The sequence below is a fragment of the Plectrocnemia conspersa genome, unplaced genomic scaffold (genome assembly GCF_051122295.1).
Source record: "Plectrocnemia conspersa isolate PC_06_02 unplaced genomic scaffold, ASM5112229v1 ptg000007l, whole genome shotgun sequence".
Taxonomy (NCBI): Eukaryota; Metazoa; Arthropoda; class Insecta; order Trichoptera; family Polycentropodidae; genus Plectrocnemia; species Plectrocnemia conspersa.
Genome location: NW_028277171.1, coordinates 2,732,282 through 2,749,843, shown reverse-complemented (window position 1 = coordinate 2,749,843; position 17,562 = coordinate 2,732,282). Strand labels below are relative to the sequence as shown.

The window sequence follows — 17,562 nt, the reverse complement described above, 5'->3', positions numbered from 1 at the left end:
ATATCTGGGTATACACCTGGACTCCAGACTAAAATTCAATAAACATATAACTGAACTCCGGTCGAAAGGGCTCGGCGCCATTGCGGCTCTAAAATCAATATTTAATAGAAAAAGTGCGCTTACAATAAAAAATAAAATTCTAGTCTATAGACAATTAATCAGACCTGTTTTAACTTACGCTTGTTCAGTGTGGAGTAACGCGAGTAATAGTAATTTTAATAAACTTCAAGTAATTCAAAATAAAGCCATAAAAATAATTTATAATACACCGTTTTATACTAACCTTAAAAAACTCCACACCAAACATTTAATTCCTACCATTAAAGAATACTGTTATTATCAAACCGAAAAATACTATAAAAAAATCTCGCGAGACCACGCAAACCCACTAATTTCAAGAATCGGTGATTACGACAAAGCAAAACTTAAATTTAAATACAAACATAAAATGCCTAAGCACATATTGCTTTGATGCAGTTAAGCTCATCACAGTGTCATCAGTTTCAGGTCTACAGGGCTAGGTTTATTTACCTTTGTATGTGTTTTATTTTGTATATTATGTATTTTGTATAATTTGTTTTTCTCATCTGCTTCATTCTTTTCCAAAATTTTTTTTTTTTTTTTTTTTTGGAATTTTTTTTTTTTTTTTTTTAATTTGTAAAAGGTTTTATGTATTTTTCCTTTAATTTAGTATATTCTCGTATAATTTATTATTCTTTTTATGTTATTGTATAACTTAACAATTTGTAAACAATGTAAATGGTTATGAACCAGTATTGTGCATTTAATATATCTGTATGCTATTTTACCTATGTCTATTTAAGAAATAAACTTTTTTTTTTTTTTTATAATAGAAAAATTACAGTATTTCAAATGCACTTATCAGGTAAAATAAAATATGTTTTGTTAATTTTATATTTTAATAAAAATGGTATAGATCATTATGATTTTTCAGTTTTTAAAATTTGTTTTATATGCGAAGCTAATTTCACTCGGACTCGTTTCTTGGGCTTCTTCTTCTGTTCGTTCTTTTGAATGGCTTGTGCTCCTTTCTTTTTTTTCTTCAAACACGACAGTGGATTAGGTCCTTTCTTTTTCTTTCTCTTCTTCATTTTTACATCGTCTTCAGTCGGCAATCCGGATATTTGTTTTAGACTCTTGATCGTCGATATTTGATTATCTGTCATTGTGCAGTTCGCTTTTTTAACTTCAGAAATTTCAGCGCTAACATCAGAAGGTCTCTCCAAAGTTGGAGATTTTTTATGTAAATACATCAAAGGCACTCCTGGGATCGCTCTCATTTGATCTTGAAGAGCTCTATCTTGAGTCGCCACTATATAATGGGCCTCGTTTTTCTTTCCTATCATCGACAGGATGCAATCAGCTCCGGTTAAAGCGGTCTGATGCCCGCATTGATGAATCCCGAACTGTTTCAAGATCGCAAACGCCCCCATTGCCTTCTTGGCTATCTTTTCCGTTTCTAAAATGATGCATTTTGTCGTTAATAATTTGATTTCAGTCGCCAAGTATTTGGGTAGTTGATCTTTTATGTTTATTTGTTCCTTGAATAAAAAAAATATATAATAAAACAAGCGTTATTAGGGAGTTATATTTATTGTTAATAGACACGTCTTATATCGATTATTACAATTAAGAATTTTGACCGAACGACGCTTGTTCGGCTAGATAGTTGGGAGCTATGTCCTGCCATTTTTGACTCTGTTCTTTCAGAGTCAGATGCGAATCGGCGCTGTCGGCTTCCGGGTCGGGTAACTCCTCGACCGGTACGACGATGTCGTCGTACGGTAACTTATCTTCGCGCCAAACATCGTCCACGATGTCCATCAAGCGACCGTTACGTATCGGCATGCTATCCATATTTATACTAAAATACCAAGTCGACGATATGAGGAAATCGAATCGATACAAGACGCGCCAGAAAAGATGTAGAGAATGTTTCTAACCTTTCTAGCGGCGAAACAAAACGTGCCGTCTATGAGCACCTGGTAAGGTTGACGAAATTTAAAGAATACGTTGTAAAAGTTTAGATGTCTCTGCACCTTTTTATAGCGCGTTATTTTCATTTTAGGCCAAATACGAACCGAACGTCAGACGACAGTGACGGATCAAACAAACGCACGTTACGATAGTGATGTGCTGACAGTCGAACGAACTAAGCAAATTGCGAGTGACAATTCCCGAAGTAACGAGCTCGTTACTTCAATTAACGTTAGATAAACCTACAAAATAATTTTAATAAACAACATTATTTTAGACAGACATTACAACGTGGTCAACAATCAACAACTACTAAGTTAGTAATGAAACATTAAACTGAAATTAAAAATACATCAAATCAACGGCAGGAGTTTGCAGTTAAAACAGCTATTGAAAAATGTCGTTTTGTATGTATGTTAATTAGTTTAATTACTGTGTTTACAGTCATGCGCTGGTTTCTAGAAACTCGTGCATTAGCACTTTATATGCATGCGATTTTAAAAAGTGTTTGGCGACGGGATTATGATTTGTTTCGGGAGTGGTTGCGGCTTTTGGCCGTCCTGAACGTTCATCATCAACCAAGCTAGCACGACCATATTTAAATTCAGCTGTCCAAAATTTCACTATGGCAAATGATAGTGCAGAGTCCTCGTAAACAGCGTCCATCTTGCGTATACGTATTGTCTTTCAAATTCCAGAATTTAATGACGGCTCAATACTCGATATTTTCTATTCTTACAGAGACACTAACATTGACTAACACAAACGACTGTTAAACTACAACTGAACGTCTAGCATGGCAGAAATTTTCAAAAGTATCTTTCAACGAATGCAAAATAATGTTACCAAAATATTTTTGATGAGTCATGTTGAGGCTTGAAACTTTTCAGACTACCCTCGTATAAATGCGCCCCTCACACTTCTGATGTCAGCGTTTACGGAAGCTCTCAAATCAAATTTGATTATATTAAGCAAAAAAAATGAGCGCTCTTTAGTGCACTCAACATATTTAAGAAAATTATAAAAAGAAGTCGGAGTCGGTTGATTTTTACGACTCATCAGATATTTTGTCGAAAGTCACCTTTTGCAATTACGATAAAATAAATTTAATATGAGATTTTTCTTTTACTTTTACTTTTGTTTATCAGGGACGTCATTTTAACTTTTTCCAAGGAGAGGGAAGAAGGGCAAAAGTTGGACAGTCAGTGGTCGTTTTTTTTAATATTTCGATTTCATTCGTTTACATGAGCGACGGAGGATTATCGGCGAGGCGTTTCTCCAAACGATGGTGAAGTTGATGCAGGTGGTGATGCCCGTGAATGATCCTCAGGGCTATTGTGGCTTCGTGTGGCGAGTGTCAAGAGGTAGTTCTTCGTGCGGCTGGTCGCTTAGGAGTGATCTTTAGGTCTGTCGGTGAGGGCGCGTCTGCTGGTCCCTTCGGGTAGCTGCTGGTTTCTCTGAGTAGCTGCTGGTGGTTTCCTCACTGTCTCAGATCGTCTGGCTGTCTCGGACTGTCTGTGCTCTCCACATCAGAGTCCGGGCTTATATCCTATACAGGTTACAAGCTTGCTGGCCACTCACACATGTGCAGCGATCTTCCAGCCAATCGCTGCAGTCACTTCGTAGAACGGCGAAATCGTCCATGCCTTTTAGAAAGCGTCGCTTTGCTCGTCCAAGGTTCTTCGCATTTTTCGGAAACGGTGATTTATGATATCGTCTCAAAGGGACTTTTCTTATCGACTCGTGTTGTGCAGTTCTCAAATCCTTTTTCTTTTTTGCGCCATTATGTTATTTGTCTCATTGTTAACGAATGATCGTTTTTGGTCACAATCATTAACAATGAGACAATGGCCCTTGCAAACGTGGACTCATCTGTGTGATCGCTACATTACAAATTACAATGAGTGAGAATTGAATAGTGCATATATAAACCGAATTTTGACCAATAGGAGGACGCAAAAACAATTATCACTTCTCAGAAGTCAAAAATTTACGTCAAAAGCAATAAAATCGTGTCGGCGCTGTCGCAGTGGGAACGCTCGTTCACCAATAAATGGCATAGGATGCAACGATGTAACAGATTTCGCTGGGGTTCTTACAGCTGGTGGGTGATCCTTTTATCAAAAATATTTTTGTTGTACACATGCTCATATTAAAAAAATTTTCACATGTAAGATTCCGGGACCGGCTGTTAACGCAGACTTAAAAAAACAAAGGTTCTTAGACCCACATACAACATATTATTCAAAATGATGAGGTTACGATTCTCCACAAGTCTTGTTCAATTTATTAATACTCAACCAATACAAAAAAAAGCACAATTTTAGTTTTCATATATTTATAATTTAATCAATAAGAATATACACTTTTCATACAAAATTATTTAAAATGAGAAAGCAAAACGTTCCAAATGTTCAACATTGATAATCATATTTGATGATACATTAAATATTAACACGATAGTACACAATTGCCTGATCTTCGGATATAATTTAACAATAGATCGGTTTATGGTATATCTTTATATAATTATAGTCATCTCTCGTCATCGGTAACGTACGATCTTGAACGGATATTTATTTTTAAAATTATTGCTATGAAAATAATTATCATTTTAACGAATTCCAAATTACATACGAGTTCGAAAGCTAAAATTCATTTATAATAACGAGAGACAACTTGTAAACTGTTTTGTGACGTTGAACAATCCTAATACACAATAATGAGCAAAAGGAATATGTAAATAAAAAAGTTTGTATATCCGTTTTACAATTTATTTTTGGTGTTAACAAACAAACAGGGCCAAATTTAGAAATCGTTACAAATATATTCGCCGCCGCTGGACGATAAATTAAAAAAATATTTTTTGGTTATTATAATAATTTCTAATTTTATTTTATTTTTTGACTATGATCATTCATAACAAGTATGTAAAGGGGGCTTTTGCGATCGGAACGCGCAAATCTGACATAATCTCAAAATCGCCTAAATCGTCTAATATCGCATTCGCATAAAGGTTATATAAAATCAAATTTTGTCCACAGAACCCAAGAAATTCAACTATATTTTGTATATTTTGTGTATACAAAAAAAATGTTTTAAAACAATACGCTATGATATGACTTCGGTACATTCCAAACCGCCATAATATATAAAGATCTTTAAAAGATATAGCATTTAAAATAATAAGACTAACTTGCAGGGTCTAAAAATTCATATGACGCACTAACATTTTACAAAAAAACAAGCAAATATCACAGTCTCATCGGAGTATTGCAATTATTTTTAAAAAAGCGATAAGAGTGCGTAAAACTTTGGAATGTACCAGAGTACATTTAACTACTTATTGAACATAGACAAAGATAATAAAACTATTTGTATACATTCATATATATATATATATATTTATAAAATACATGTGTCACTATAAACACGTAGGCTTTCTTAAATGAATGGAAAAAATAAGTGTAAACATATATATTATAATTAATAATAAAGCATCCATATAAATTAATAACACATACACTCACGTGTGGTTGTACATATATTTTATTAATATATATACAAGGACATGTATGAATGTACGTAAATATATATACATATACATATGTATAATTGATTAAATAAACACTATAATATATAGTCATAATTGAAAATTCCATATTAAGGTAAATATATATTTGAAATGATCAAAAATATTTACAAAATACACTATGTCCATTAGGTATGTATATTAAGAGAAGACGAAGGTACGATAAATTAAGGGGGATGTATATAAACGCCGTTTGCATTATTTAAATGCCGATAAAAGTCGATCCAACAAAACCAAAAAATAAAAGGCACATCTTTTGTAAAATGCATATTAATATGTTTTCAAATTGTATTATTGCACACTTAAAAATGACTTGCTGTAGATATACTTTGTATAATAATTAATACATGCATATATGTATATTCAAACATACTGTAAATTTGAAATAACCAAGTAAATTTGCACTTCTAACAAAAAAAAATACAACATCCACACCTTTTTTAATATAATATACATATAATTTTTTTTATTTTTTATATTTTGAATCTTTTCCGATTCAAATCGGATATAAAATTGTTATTGCTCGTACAAAGCAGTATATATGCATACTTTGGAATGCAATTAATACACCTTCGGATATTTATTAACACAACTAATCAATACTTCCTTATCAATGAAAGTATCACAATAAGAACATCTCGTTTTATATTAAACTAGGAAAGTGATAATAGCCGCTAAAATATATATATATTTATTTAAAAAAAACATGAGTAAGACCAACACAACTAAATAAAAAAAATAAGCATTTTTGATCATTTTCTTCCACTATATATATTTAATATATACATGCATTATTGATTGGATGAGAAAGTGTACGATTGTGTTTAAGTATGTCAGTGGTATGTGTATTATTTCTTTTATTTATTTATAGTTCTTCATTGGAGCGATTTCAATGATACCTCAACCTGCCATCGCTTGATGGTAAGCCAGTCTTATGCTATGTATGCCATAACTTAGTTCTCTAACCTGAAAACACAAACAAAACTATTAATCTGAGTCATCGGGTTCATGATTCGCTACGCTGAGTCACTACAGTAAATTTCTTTAACATTTTTATAAGCTTACACAGCAAAAAAACTTAACCACAATTAAAGATATAAAATTATACTCCTAATATTTATAACTGTAAGTCATAAAAGGATTAATTAGTCATATATTCAAAATAAAGATAGCAACATCGTAAAATGTTTTTGTACATTTTATTTTTGAAAATTTTCTACTTTTATTGTTTTTAAATACTAGCTTTGATAAACACGCACTAAAACTGTCATAATGTTTTGTTTACGATACAAGATATAGAATTTGATATGTAGGGCACTTTAAACTAATTTTGGGATATACATTATAATTCTAAATTTTTTAAATCAATTTATTTTTTGTAGTTTGAAAATTTCAATCCAAAACTGACAACATATAAATCAGATAATTTAATCTTTGTGGCAATAAACATGCCATAAAACATAATCTCACCCAAGTAATGCAAAACAAATAACAGTAAAAAAAATCACATACAATAAAAATTATTTTTTATAATTTTAATTGTGCTATTTTTACTAGCCCACTGATTTTAGTTAATTTCATTTAGAAATCATAAAATCAAAAGATTTGTCAAACAGGCATTAGAAAACGGCAAAGCCCTGAATTGTAAAATAGACATGTCAATATTTGAAAGCCACCTACATTCTACACAAGCTACGAAATTCGTTTAAAATACATCAAACGCCCCGCAACGAATAAACTTAAAATTATTTATTGTAAGTATTGGACATCTTCCAAACATGGTGTTAATTTTAACTAGCTTTTGCTAAAGTAGTGATTATGGAGGTATGGTTAAACTAATACAATCAGATGTGTCTTCTATTCGTCCAAGCTTCCTTAAAAGACCATTAAATATGATCCAAAATTAAGTTCAAAATTTTTACTGAAATTTTTCAAAAACTCAATCGACAATATTATAATAAAAAAATATATAAATTAATTTATACATAGTTCTACATTTAAAAAACTGTTACATTATTTTACTTCAAAAGTTATTTCATTTCATCTATTGATCATTTGATAAGTTACTTAAAATAAATAACGCAGTAATTTGCATCGAGATAAATATAAACCTATTTTTTATTTAGAAGCTGATAATATATTTGAAATTCTAAAATATTTTTTAGAGCTTCTTTCAAGTTTTTTTTACTTGAAGAATGGTATATGAACGAGGGAAAATGATATTGTTAATAAAACAACAGTACGGCCAAGATGGCGTAAAACAGTATGTATTTGCCTACCTTATAATGTAATTTTTACATATAAATCGGGTTATTTTATCTTTATCTTATACTAAAATCAAGTTTGTGTGGATATTTTATGTACAAAATACGATAATTAAGGACCAATACAGAAAGGGTTTATTGCATAGTCTTTATTTACATAGCTGTACAGAAATAGATCAAATAACAATCAAGCATACCAATTGTTGGCTGTATCACTTGCAGCAGTTTCCTGCTTGTTTAGGAGCTTCTTCTCCGCCCAGTCGTCGACCTTGACCGCTCGCACCAGTTGCACTGGCCTGGTCATATTTGGGTAATTTCTTGGCTGTAAACAAAATCGAAGATGAATAAGCATACTCGTTTTGCAACAACGTGTAACATGATTTTAAATGACTCACCGATGTCTAGAAATATTTCGTTGACGTTCAAAGCCGTTTTTGCACTGGTCTCTTTGAATAATAAACCGTTTTCCTCGGCGTACGCTTGCGCCTCCTCGTATTCTACCATTCTCTTGTTCGCCTGATCGGCTTTGTTGCCCGTTAAAGCTATGACGATTGTCGGCGAAGCTTGGCGTTGCAGCTCTTTTACCCAAGTTTTAGCTCGACCGAACGTATCCTTAAAAAATATAGAAAAATAATTAATTCTGTATTTTAAAGTGATTATATTGACGACTATTAAAATGGAATTTTATACGATTTAATTTAAATTCTGAATCAAAGTTCGACTTCAATTATAATGTAGAGCCTAAAAACTTGGCTTAAAATGTAATTTTTGTCAAACGAATCATGAAAAACGATCAAAAATAAAATTGCTAATATTATTGGGAAGATACACCAATGTTAAAATCAGCGTATAATTCACACAATTGTATTAGTGTTATTAAAATGCATAATTAAAAATTAGAAAATCAACAAATATTTTATATGTAATAACATATAAAATCATATCGGAATACATTTTCACCGGTAAATATATATATTTTTACCAGTGAAAATATAATTTATTTAGCAGGTGCTAGTAAAATTATATTTTCAAGTTTTCCATAATACAGTAAACCCTCTTATAGCGTTCCCCCCTATAGCGTATGCGGCAGTCCCTCCTATTATATACTGTTTCTCCCTTGTCTTCGCTAAACATATTCTGTGACAGGCGAATCACTATAAACACGAGCGAATATAAACACGATCACATGATCGGCTGAGTCGCTCGCTATCAACCGTTCATGCTGGTGGCGTTTTGAATCTACCGCATCTATGGACGGCACGCTACTGATCCTGTTAGTAATAAAAGTGATGATGAAATTAAGGTATTAAAAAGGTCTCGATGGAACGTGATATTAGATGACACTGACAGTAATTAAATGCATAATTACACGATTTAAGATGTTTAACTTTTTTCATTTCTACCAGTATTGTTTGTTTTTAATACAATTAATAGGTTTTTATTAATATCCTAAAATAAAACATACTGTAAAAAGTTTGATAATTTATATTTACTTTTTATTATTTAACTCAAAAAACTGTTGCGTTTGACTCCCCTGACTTTCTATTATTTAACTCCCCTGGCACTCGCATAATCAAAGACATACAATTATGAAAATGTCAATATCTCTATTCACAGTATTGAGCAAACGAACGGCCTTTGCCAGAGAAGAGTTGGCAAGTGCTCCAGTTCTAGACTTTACATGTAAGAACAGTGGACGCGACCGAGAACTATAACCACCTTCCGGGGAGCCTACATTTGGAGCTGCTCCAAGCACCGAAGGGTTGTCTACGATGCCTTTGAGCAATTTCCAGAAGTGTTTAATTATATAAATACTTCTGCAAGTTGACAAAGAAACGTATCCCAGCGTTCCCAGAATAAAATCACTGGGAAACAAGACCGGATAATAACCGTATTCCGACAAGTATAAATATCGAAGGAGTTTACACTCTATTTTTTCCAGCTTCAATTCATTACGGCTGAAATCCGTTTAATAGAACTAGTTTCTAGTATGCTGCGAGCTAAGCATCATAAAGAGTGCGCAATACTAAAGTATTCCTGAAGTAGCGCGCATTTCTTATGATAAATCCGAGCATCTTTAATGATCTACTGTGTCTCTGCAGTGTGCAGGCTGAATTTCCTGTGTTTTTCGAAAGTTACACTAGATTCTTAGTAAAGGAAGACATGTTTAGAATATATCCGCCAAGATGGTAGGCATATTTCGCCAGCATCGACGACCTTGAAAATAAAATTGTGACATTTCTTTACACTGAAAGGCAATCGGTTATAGCAAGTCCACATCCATAAAGAATTGAGATCCTCCTGCAGGTCGAGAGAATCCGAAATAGATGAAACACAGTGATTCTAAAGAAAGTTTTAGGTCAGAAGTGCACATAAGTGAAAGACCGCATGTCATGCACTTGTCTTCAAAAAATTTTCAGAAGAAGATATCCCCGATGCGATATTGGATTGATCAGAATATGACCCTCCAGGAAGTTTAAACAATTTCGAAGGTGTGCCAGTTCATTTGTGATGATTCGTTCCAGACAATATCAAAGGAAAGAAACCGATATCAGAAGAAAAATCCCAGTAACTTAGGTTGTCATTTATAGTCCCGGAATTAAAAAAATTGTCAGCTTTACTATTAATTATAGCAATAGTTTGAAAAAATACCAATCCTAGAATGAAAGCTCCATATTTTAGAAACACAGTGAGACACAAACATAAATATTAAATTTAAAATTTCATTAGTGTTAAAATATATATATATATATATATATATATATATATATATATATATATATATATATATATATATATATAATAATATAATACGTTTTTAAGAGTGGGTATCTCGATTGGAGGTTAGTGTGTGTTATTTATTGTATTTTTTTAGTAGTTGAAAGAAATCTGTTTGTCTGTTACATTGTGCAAATATCAAACAAAATGTCTAAATTGCATGGTTGGGTGCCATGTGACTATCACTGCATATATTGACCGTAGTGTTAAAAAATATTTAAATACATTTTTATTTTCTTGATACGCGATTCACCAGATTATGATAGATGATTTAATTATTACGAATATGTGAAATATATTCATAGAAAAAAATCTGTAAGCACTGCCTTAAGCAAAATTTTTTGACCTGAGTTCTGAGCCCTTGGAATTTGGGGTATCAATTTTTCAATTATTTTAGTTAATATAATTTTAATAACATCCTTGGCCAGAGTACTAAATAAATATGTTACGGTAAATATACAGTTTAATTTTATTGTATGAAGTTGAAATGACTGTTGAAAATGACTGAGAATAATAATATTGTAATTTATAAAATCAGACAGTACGATATTATATATAAATATACTCTTGACATAAAATTAAATTATTATTTTATTTCTATAACTAATTTAACGTTTCTTATATGACATTCACCTATATGAAAAATATAAATAACGATGCACATCCAGGACTCTTTGCGAGATTTAAATATTTACATACTCTAGTTGTCATTCATTTATAAGGCAATCATGCCCCTTTTCATACTTAACATTCGTCATACTTGACCTTTGAGACGCACCTGATTTGTAATGTCGTACACTACGATAGCTGCCTGAGCGCCTCTGTAATACATGGGCGCCAAACTGTGATATCTGAAAGAGAGGGCGGAAGCCAGATGAGTGTCGTTCGTAAATGTCAAGACGGATTATACGCGGACGTAAACAATTTCACCTCTCCTGACCGGCGGTGTCCCAAATTTCAAACTTGACATTGGTCGAGTCGTCCAAGCATACGGTCTGGGTGAGGAAAGCGGCGCCGATGGTGCTCTCTTGGTACTCGTGGAACTGTCCCTTGACGAACCTCAGCACCAGTGACGACTTGCCGACGGCCGACTCGCCCAGCAGCACCAATTTGAATTGGCAAATTTTGTTCTGCGGAGCACCGTTGGGCCTTTGGGCACTACTGCTCTTGTTGGCCATGACTGAAAGAGAACAGAGAACGTTAGCCGATTACGCAACGGATAATTCTCCAGAGTAGCGGCACAATTGCCCAATGCGTAAACATTAATTTGATTAACAATAATCTGTCGGCAAACGTAGCTAAACAGCAAACAATACTTTGATGAGTGTCATATTTTAACAAGCGTTATGCATACAGTGAACGATATGCTTCCATAAACTCGTACATTTATTAGATAAAAAATAAACAAATATATAGGAATGATTGATAAGTTGAAACATTATTTTATATCTACGGAATTATCATATTATGATAATGTTATTTTATCGAATTCATAAAACCGCAAGGAACAATTTTAAAGAAATTAAATCTATGTTGGTAAATTAAAAAACAATTCAAAATGGTAATTAGGCAGTAACTTTTAAACAAGCCATTCAGTTTTATAAATATTTGTGTCATTATCATTATTGGATAACAAGTCATACTGTTTTAATCTTCCATTTTATATGGAACTTATTAACACCCAAGACAAAGAAGTTTTCTAAAAATTATAAATACATTTTTTAATTAAAAAAATGTGATGGTCAAATTCCTTTATTGGACTTGACCTTCACAAAATTGTTTTTTTAGCAAGGAATATGCAATTTTTATTATTACTATTATTAACATCTTGATAATTTAAGTATTGTATATAGCGAGTATAAATATATCTGAACAAGCTCTCATTGTTCTAATTAATAGTTTTTTATCAGTAGACAATGACCATTTTTGGCCTTGGTTTACTTTTCTCGTTATTTAATCGAATGGAGATATTTTCCCCTTGCCCGTATGCACATAATTTGATTTCTAATTTTAAATGTAAATTGTAATCTATACTTAAAGATGAGATAATTGTTAAAATTTATACCCCCTATCAATATTTTGTAATCAAATCGATATTAAACGATACTTGTCGGTTTCCTCTCATATAGTAATTATCAAATTAAGTGACTATCATTTGACTCATGTGAAAAAACTTTTGTCAAGTAAAATAGCGATAAATAATTCTTTAGTTCTGACATAATGTATTTGAGCGAACGAAATTAATGTGATAATTACTTATAATTAGTTTATAAAAAAAATAGGCTCTCCTTCCATTATGGTTTACAAAAATCTATCACAAAGAGAGCAGTTGGTAAATATGTGAAATGAAAGAGTAAATCTATCATAAATTCAAGAAATACGACCAATATTGTATTAGGTTTGTAATATAAATTACATTCATGGATTGATATGCAAACATAGAGAACGAATTAAAAGTGCAAAGTTATTTTAACTGCGAATGGAAGGAAATTTCCAGTAGCAACACAGAAACCAAGATACAGAGAAGCTTGCAGAAAGATATCAATAATGATCTAATCTAGAAGATAAACAAATAAGCACAGTTAGCAATAATTAGCATATTGTTTCGTAAATAAGTTTCTAAAAGAACATAATTTTAATCAGAAGGAAATGCAAAATGTTAATATTTTACGGAAAGGGAATAAGTGACGAGAGCCGGAAATATTCTTCATAAATTATTTTTCAATATATTTTTTTATTTTTCTTAGCTATAAAACATCTTTAGATAAGTTTATAACATACCAGATTATTTTCGAAACCTGTGGAATATTCTAGAATCTCTCAGAAGTGTCAAAATCATGTTGAAGCATTCTTGAAAAACTCAAAGCTAGAATATATTCCAGAATTTCGTCAATCAATTAGCAATATTCAATGTATGATTTAAGTTGGTTTAAATAAAAGTATAATTTGCTAAGTAGTTCTTGAAAAAAATTAACGTTTGATTTGAACGATTTTTATTTTATATTACTTTTTATAAATCGAGTTAGTGATTCATAATTACAAGCACATTTCATCACTAAAAAAAGTGCTTTAAAATTGGCAGCAGTGACCAAATTTTGTACTGTTTTGAAAGAGGAACTCGAGAAAAAATCCTGAATGTGTATGTATTTCGATTTAATGGAAATTTTATGATCATTTTTCGAAGCGATTACCAAATACGCCCACTCAACAATAAGATGATGTTATGGAAATTCATTACGTACATTTAATACCGAGCTACAGAAAATTAAATCAGCAAGATGGAAAGGTTTTTGCTAATGATTAAAGCTGTGATTAGGTAAAGTAGCGATTAGCATTTTACCACTGTCCCTGAAAGAATTTTTAGCGCGTATGATACTGCTCGTTCGATACAAAGAAACAGATTTACAATTTAAAGGTCAGGAAAATTAACACACAATTCTCACAATGTAAAAATTGTATCTACAGAGAATAAAATTAAAATACATAGGAAAATGCATAGATCAAGACAAAAAGAACATGGGGAAAAACGAACAATCCAATTAAAACGATGATTTAGAATTAGAAAAATCAGTCATAACTGATTAAATATAGAGGAAGTCAATCTAGTCTCGTTTAATTAATACGGATATTATGTTATCAAATATTATTTTGTATTTGTAGAATTTTATTTAATTCTTCCTGTTTTCGCAGAACTAATCGTAACTTATTCCTAATAATTCTCAATTTTATACAAGTCATTCTCATCGCTCTGAAATTATCGTAATACTAATACGGTTATCACTCACTGTGATTTTATTTCAATTAGTTTTTTACATAATTCCAGATATGTCATACGCAATATAAGTAATCGTATTCGCTGCTACTCTGAGTTAATGTGGAATAATCTAAATACTCTTTATTAAGAGAAATTAATTGTAAAGTATCTAAAATTGGTAAATATTCAAAGCTTTCTCGTATCGAATTTGACAGTTATTTAGCAATTGCATGTTTTCGGTATAATCAAATTCAGTTTTGTTCAGTCAAATTAATTTTTTTTAGTTAGCGTTTAATCGTTTTTTCGCAGCCTACTGCATGTCAATGGGCAGTTTTAACAACGCAAAGTTAAAAGAAAAAATTAGTTAATCGAAAGCAAAATTGAAAAGAAATTAATTTAAATCTAAAATAATTACAAAAAATTTGAAGAGAATATTAACTCTTTGTTGAGTAGCGAGTAAATTTACACTCTTATTTATTATTATTTTATATTGCATTTATAGTAAATTATAAAAAAAAATCAGTGATTTTGATTTATTTATTTTGTACTCTTTAATTTATTAATATTATTTTCTATGAAAATCATTGAAATTAGAGCAAATTAAAAAAAAATATTATATAAATATGTTTTTTGTTTCTTCAATTTTATATGTAAATATTTGGGGGACCACTGTACGTACACCGATACCACTCAAAGGGTTAAACCCTGTCGATGGGTCAGAACAGATGAGCGTCAAATTAAATTTATTATATAATTTATGGTTTTGTCACACAGAAAAATTCATTACTGAGACAGATTAGGTGCAAGCGAGCATTGCGCGAGCATAACGAGATGTGTACGGTGAGATACATTCTCTTTCACTCGCTTGCGTGTTAAGTGACGAGAGTGAGAGAGATGAAAACGTGTGGAATATATGTAACGCACGCCCTTACCTCTCACTCACTCCCATCATTTAACATCTGAAATATTTTTCAAAAGTTGTTCAAAAAACCGTTATCATTTTCTTCTCCATAAAACGAATTGTTTCTGCATTACTGATGGATAGATAATCAGCCAGAATAGTTAACACCCCATAAATAACTCTTTGCATCGAATCCGCTTTCAAAGATTTACCTTACATAAATGCATAAAGAATTCGTTTTATAGAACAAAGTATATATTTAAACGCACATATTATATAGACATAGAAATAACGATTCATAATACATAATTGTATCTTTAATGAATTGTTAATAATCCAAAATGACGGAAATTTCGCACACAACACCAATTCCCTGTTAAATAGCACAAAAAAGTAGCGCTACTTTACGATCTCGGAAATCGATGCGAGTACAGAAAGACGTTTCAATCTCTATTCAAGGAAAATAATAATAACATTCAAAATAAGCTTTAATTTTTGCAGTTCGTTATCAAAAAAGGGATGTAAAATATTTTATTTTATTTAGTATGAAAATTGGAACCCTTTCGTTCACACCAGCTTGGCCCTTTTAACCTGTAAGATGTACATGGCGAAATGGTGAAATGGACTATCTGTAGAAACTAGTGGTTGATGAACAATATGTAAAATGCAATAGCGGTTTTGAAAGGTACCAATAAGAGATAATTTTTGGAAAATAAGTTGAAAAGCATTAAAGGGGTTTTAGTTTTATGGGGGGGAGGGGGGAGGGGTGTCAAGTTCAACCATGTGACCTTGATTAAATTCCGATAGGAATCGAACACAACACTGACTAGATTTTCGATACAAGTTTTCGAAGCGCAAACCTGTTATCGAGGAAATGAGTCACGGTAAAATGATAACTCCCCTCTTTGTTTTTATTATTTTGAAACGCATTGTCTATGGTTTTGGTCGCAAAATCGTCTTCGACGACCGGAAGTTGAAGTGCGTAAATGGGCTCCAATATTTCTACAATTGTGCAACCGACGAGCAAAGGGGGCGATCGCGGGCAGCGGGGAGCGGGGGAGCGGAGGAACGGGGTGGCCGGAAGGCGGGGCGCGCTCGTGCGTCGCGGACGCGCCACATCACCACTCGCGGCCCGGCGTCGAAGGGCCGTCGGCGAGGGATGGCGCGGGACGGAGGGGGACACTCACTCGGGGCGGAGACCGACTCGGATGCCGCTGGCGCCGCCGCCCGACAAACGCCCCCGCACTGTCGTTCAGCGAACGGACACTCGGACCCGAAGGCGAAGCAGTTCTGCCAACAGCAGCTGCGCCCGAAGCCCGAAGCTCGAAGCCCGCGCCCCCGGACCCCCGAAACGACGACGACTCGAACGAACGAACCGAAACGACGGCGAAGACTCACTCGGTGCGCTCCGCTGCGACGCTGCCGATTCGGAGACGAACGACACCCGCGCTGCCAACCCGACGGCGTCCAAATCTGTTTAGGCCAAAATTCAAACAAAATTCGACCAACGAAACTAAAATACTAAAACTTTTTACAATAAATAAAAAATTAAAAAATATGCGAATATGAAAAACAACATTTTTTTCAAGTCATAAAACTTAAAATATGTAAATTATAATAAACCTTCTGCCACACAACATACTTTGACGAATATTCCATTTTAATATATCTACAAATGTTTTTGAGTAAACTTCAACAAATATTTTTAAAATAAGGTTTTTATATTCTATTCAAGCAATTTTAAACCTTAAAATATATGAAACGACAATCGTCGTTAGCATTTGCATTTGAGGAAAACCTCAAATGCTAATGCGAACAACAATATATCGGTTTTCAGCAGGCAGGGCTTAAACCAGTTCTTTAAAAATGTAAAAATGCACAATTTTAAATAAATCACCAATTAAAGTACCAAACGTATGCTGTTTTTAGCATAATTATCAATTCAATATTATATTGACTTTAAATGAATGTGCAGCGAAGAGCTGGAAATGAGAAATGAGACAGAGTCTATCCTTTATTTACTTACTATTTAAGATTACATAGTTACAGAAAGCTTATAATTACGCACCGACTGGTGAAACGTTCCTTCCGTTTTAGTCGCCAATCTTTTTTTTGAGTAAGTCCCTTGATGCCGTTTCATACCGGTGCTGCCCGCGATGCTCCAGTGTCACCGACTATATAAGCCCCTCACAAATGTATGCGTAGAATTCAAGCCGTCTCTTAAGTTTTAAAAAAACTATGAAATAGAGTAAGAGAAATTTTAAATTAAATTTAC

The 17,562-nt window shown here is 32.6% G+C and overlaps 3 protein-coding genes across 6 annotated transcripts; all 3 read right to left on the bottom strand.

The window, feature by feature from the left end:
* Positions 1-901: 901 nt before the first annotated feature.
* LOC148233675 (rRNA-processing protein UTP23 homolog) lies at positions 902-2,096 on the bottom strand. The gene is made up of 2 exons (XM_088188717.1): positions 1,965-2,096; positions 902-1,562 (listed from the first exon to the last, which is right to left on the bottom strand). The coding sequence occupies exons 1-2, from the start codon at positions 2,082-2,084 to the stop codon at positions 942-944; spliced, it is 741 nt and encodes a 246-aa protein (XP_088044843.1). The 5' UTR covers positions 2,085-2,096; the 3' UTR covers positions 902-941.
* Positions 902-2,212, bottom strand: LOC148233674 (anaphase-promoting complex subunit 13). Of its 2 annotated transcripts, none has more exons than XM_088188718.1 (3): positions 2,103-2,212; positions 1,649-1,885; positions 902-1,562 (listed from the first exon to the last, which is right to left on the bottom strand). In XM_088188718.1, the coding sequence occupies exon 2, from the start codon at positions 1,876-1,878 to the stop codon at positions 1,651-1,653; it is 228 nt and encodes a 75-aa protein (XP_088044844.1). In that variant the 5' UTR covers positions 1,879-1,885; positions 2,103-2,212; the 3' UTR covers positions 902-1,562; positions 1,649-1,650. The 2 variants fall into 2 exon arrangements, with proteins under 2 accessions (XP_088044844.1, XP_088044845.1); XM_088188719.1 differs by lacking the exon at positions 2,103-2,212 and adding an exon at positions 1,965-2,102.
* A 4,257-nt stretch (positions 2,213-6,469) lies between these two features.
* Positions 6,470-16,771, bottom strand: Rab5 (RAS oncogene family member Rab5). 3 transcript variants are annotated; one of them, XM_088188765.1, is made up of 6 exons: positions 16,475-16,771; positions 11,563-11,812; positions 11,411-11,483; positions 8,250-8,466; positions 8,052-8,176; positions 6,470-6,556 (listed from the first exon to the last, which is right to left on the bottom strand). In XM_088188765.1, exons 2-5 carry the CDS (start codon positions 11,808-11,810, stop codon positions 8,067-8,069), a joined length of 648 nt encoding a protein of 215 aa, XP_088044891.1. In that variant the 5' UTR covers positions 11,811-11,812; positions 16,475-16,771; the 3' UTR covers positions 6,470-6,556; positions 8,052-8,066. The 3 variants fall into 3 exon arrangements, with proteins under 3 accessions (XP_088044891.1, XP_088044893.1, XP_088044892.1); XM_088188767.1 differs by having other exon boundaries at positions 16,664-16,771; XM_088188766.1 differs by having other exon boundaries at positions 16,686-16,771.
* Positions 16,772-17,562: the final 791 nt, after the last annotated feature.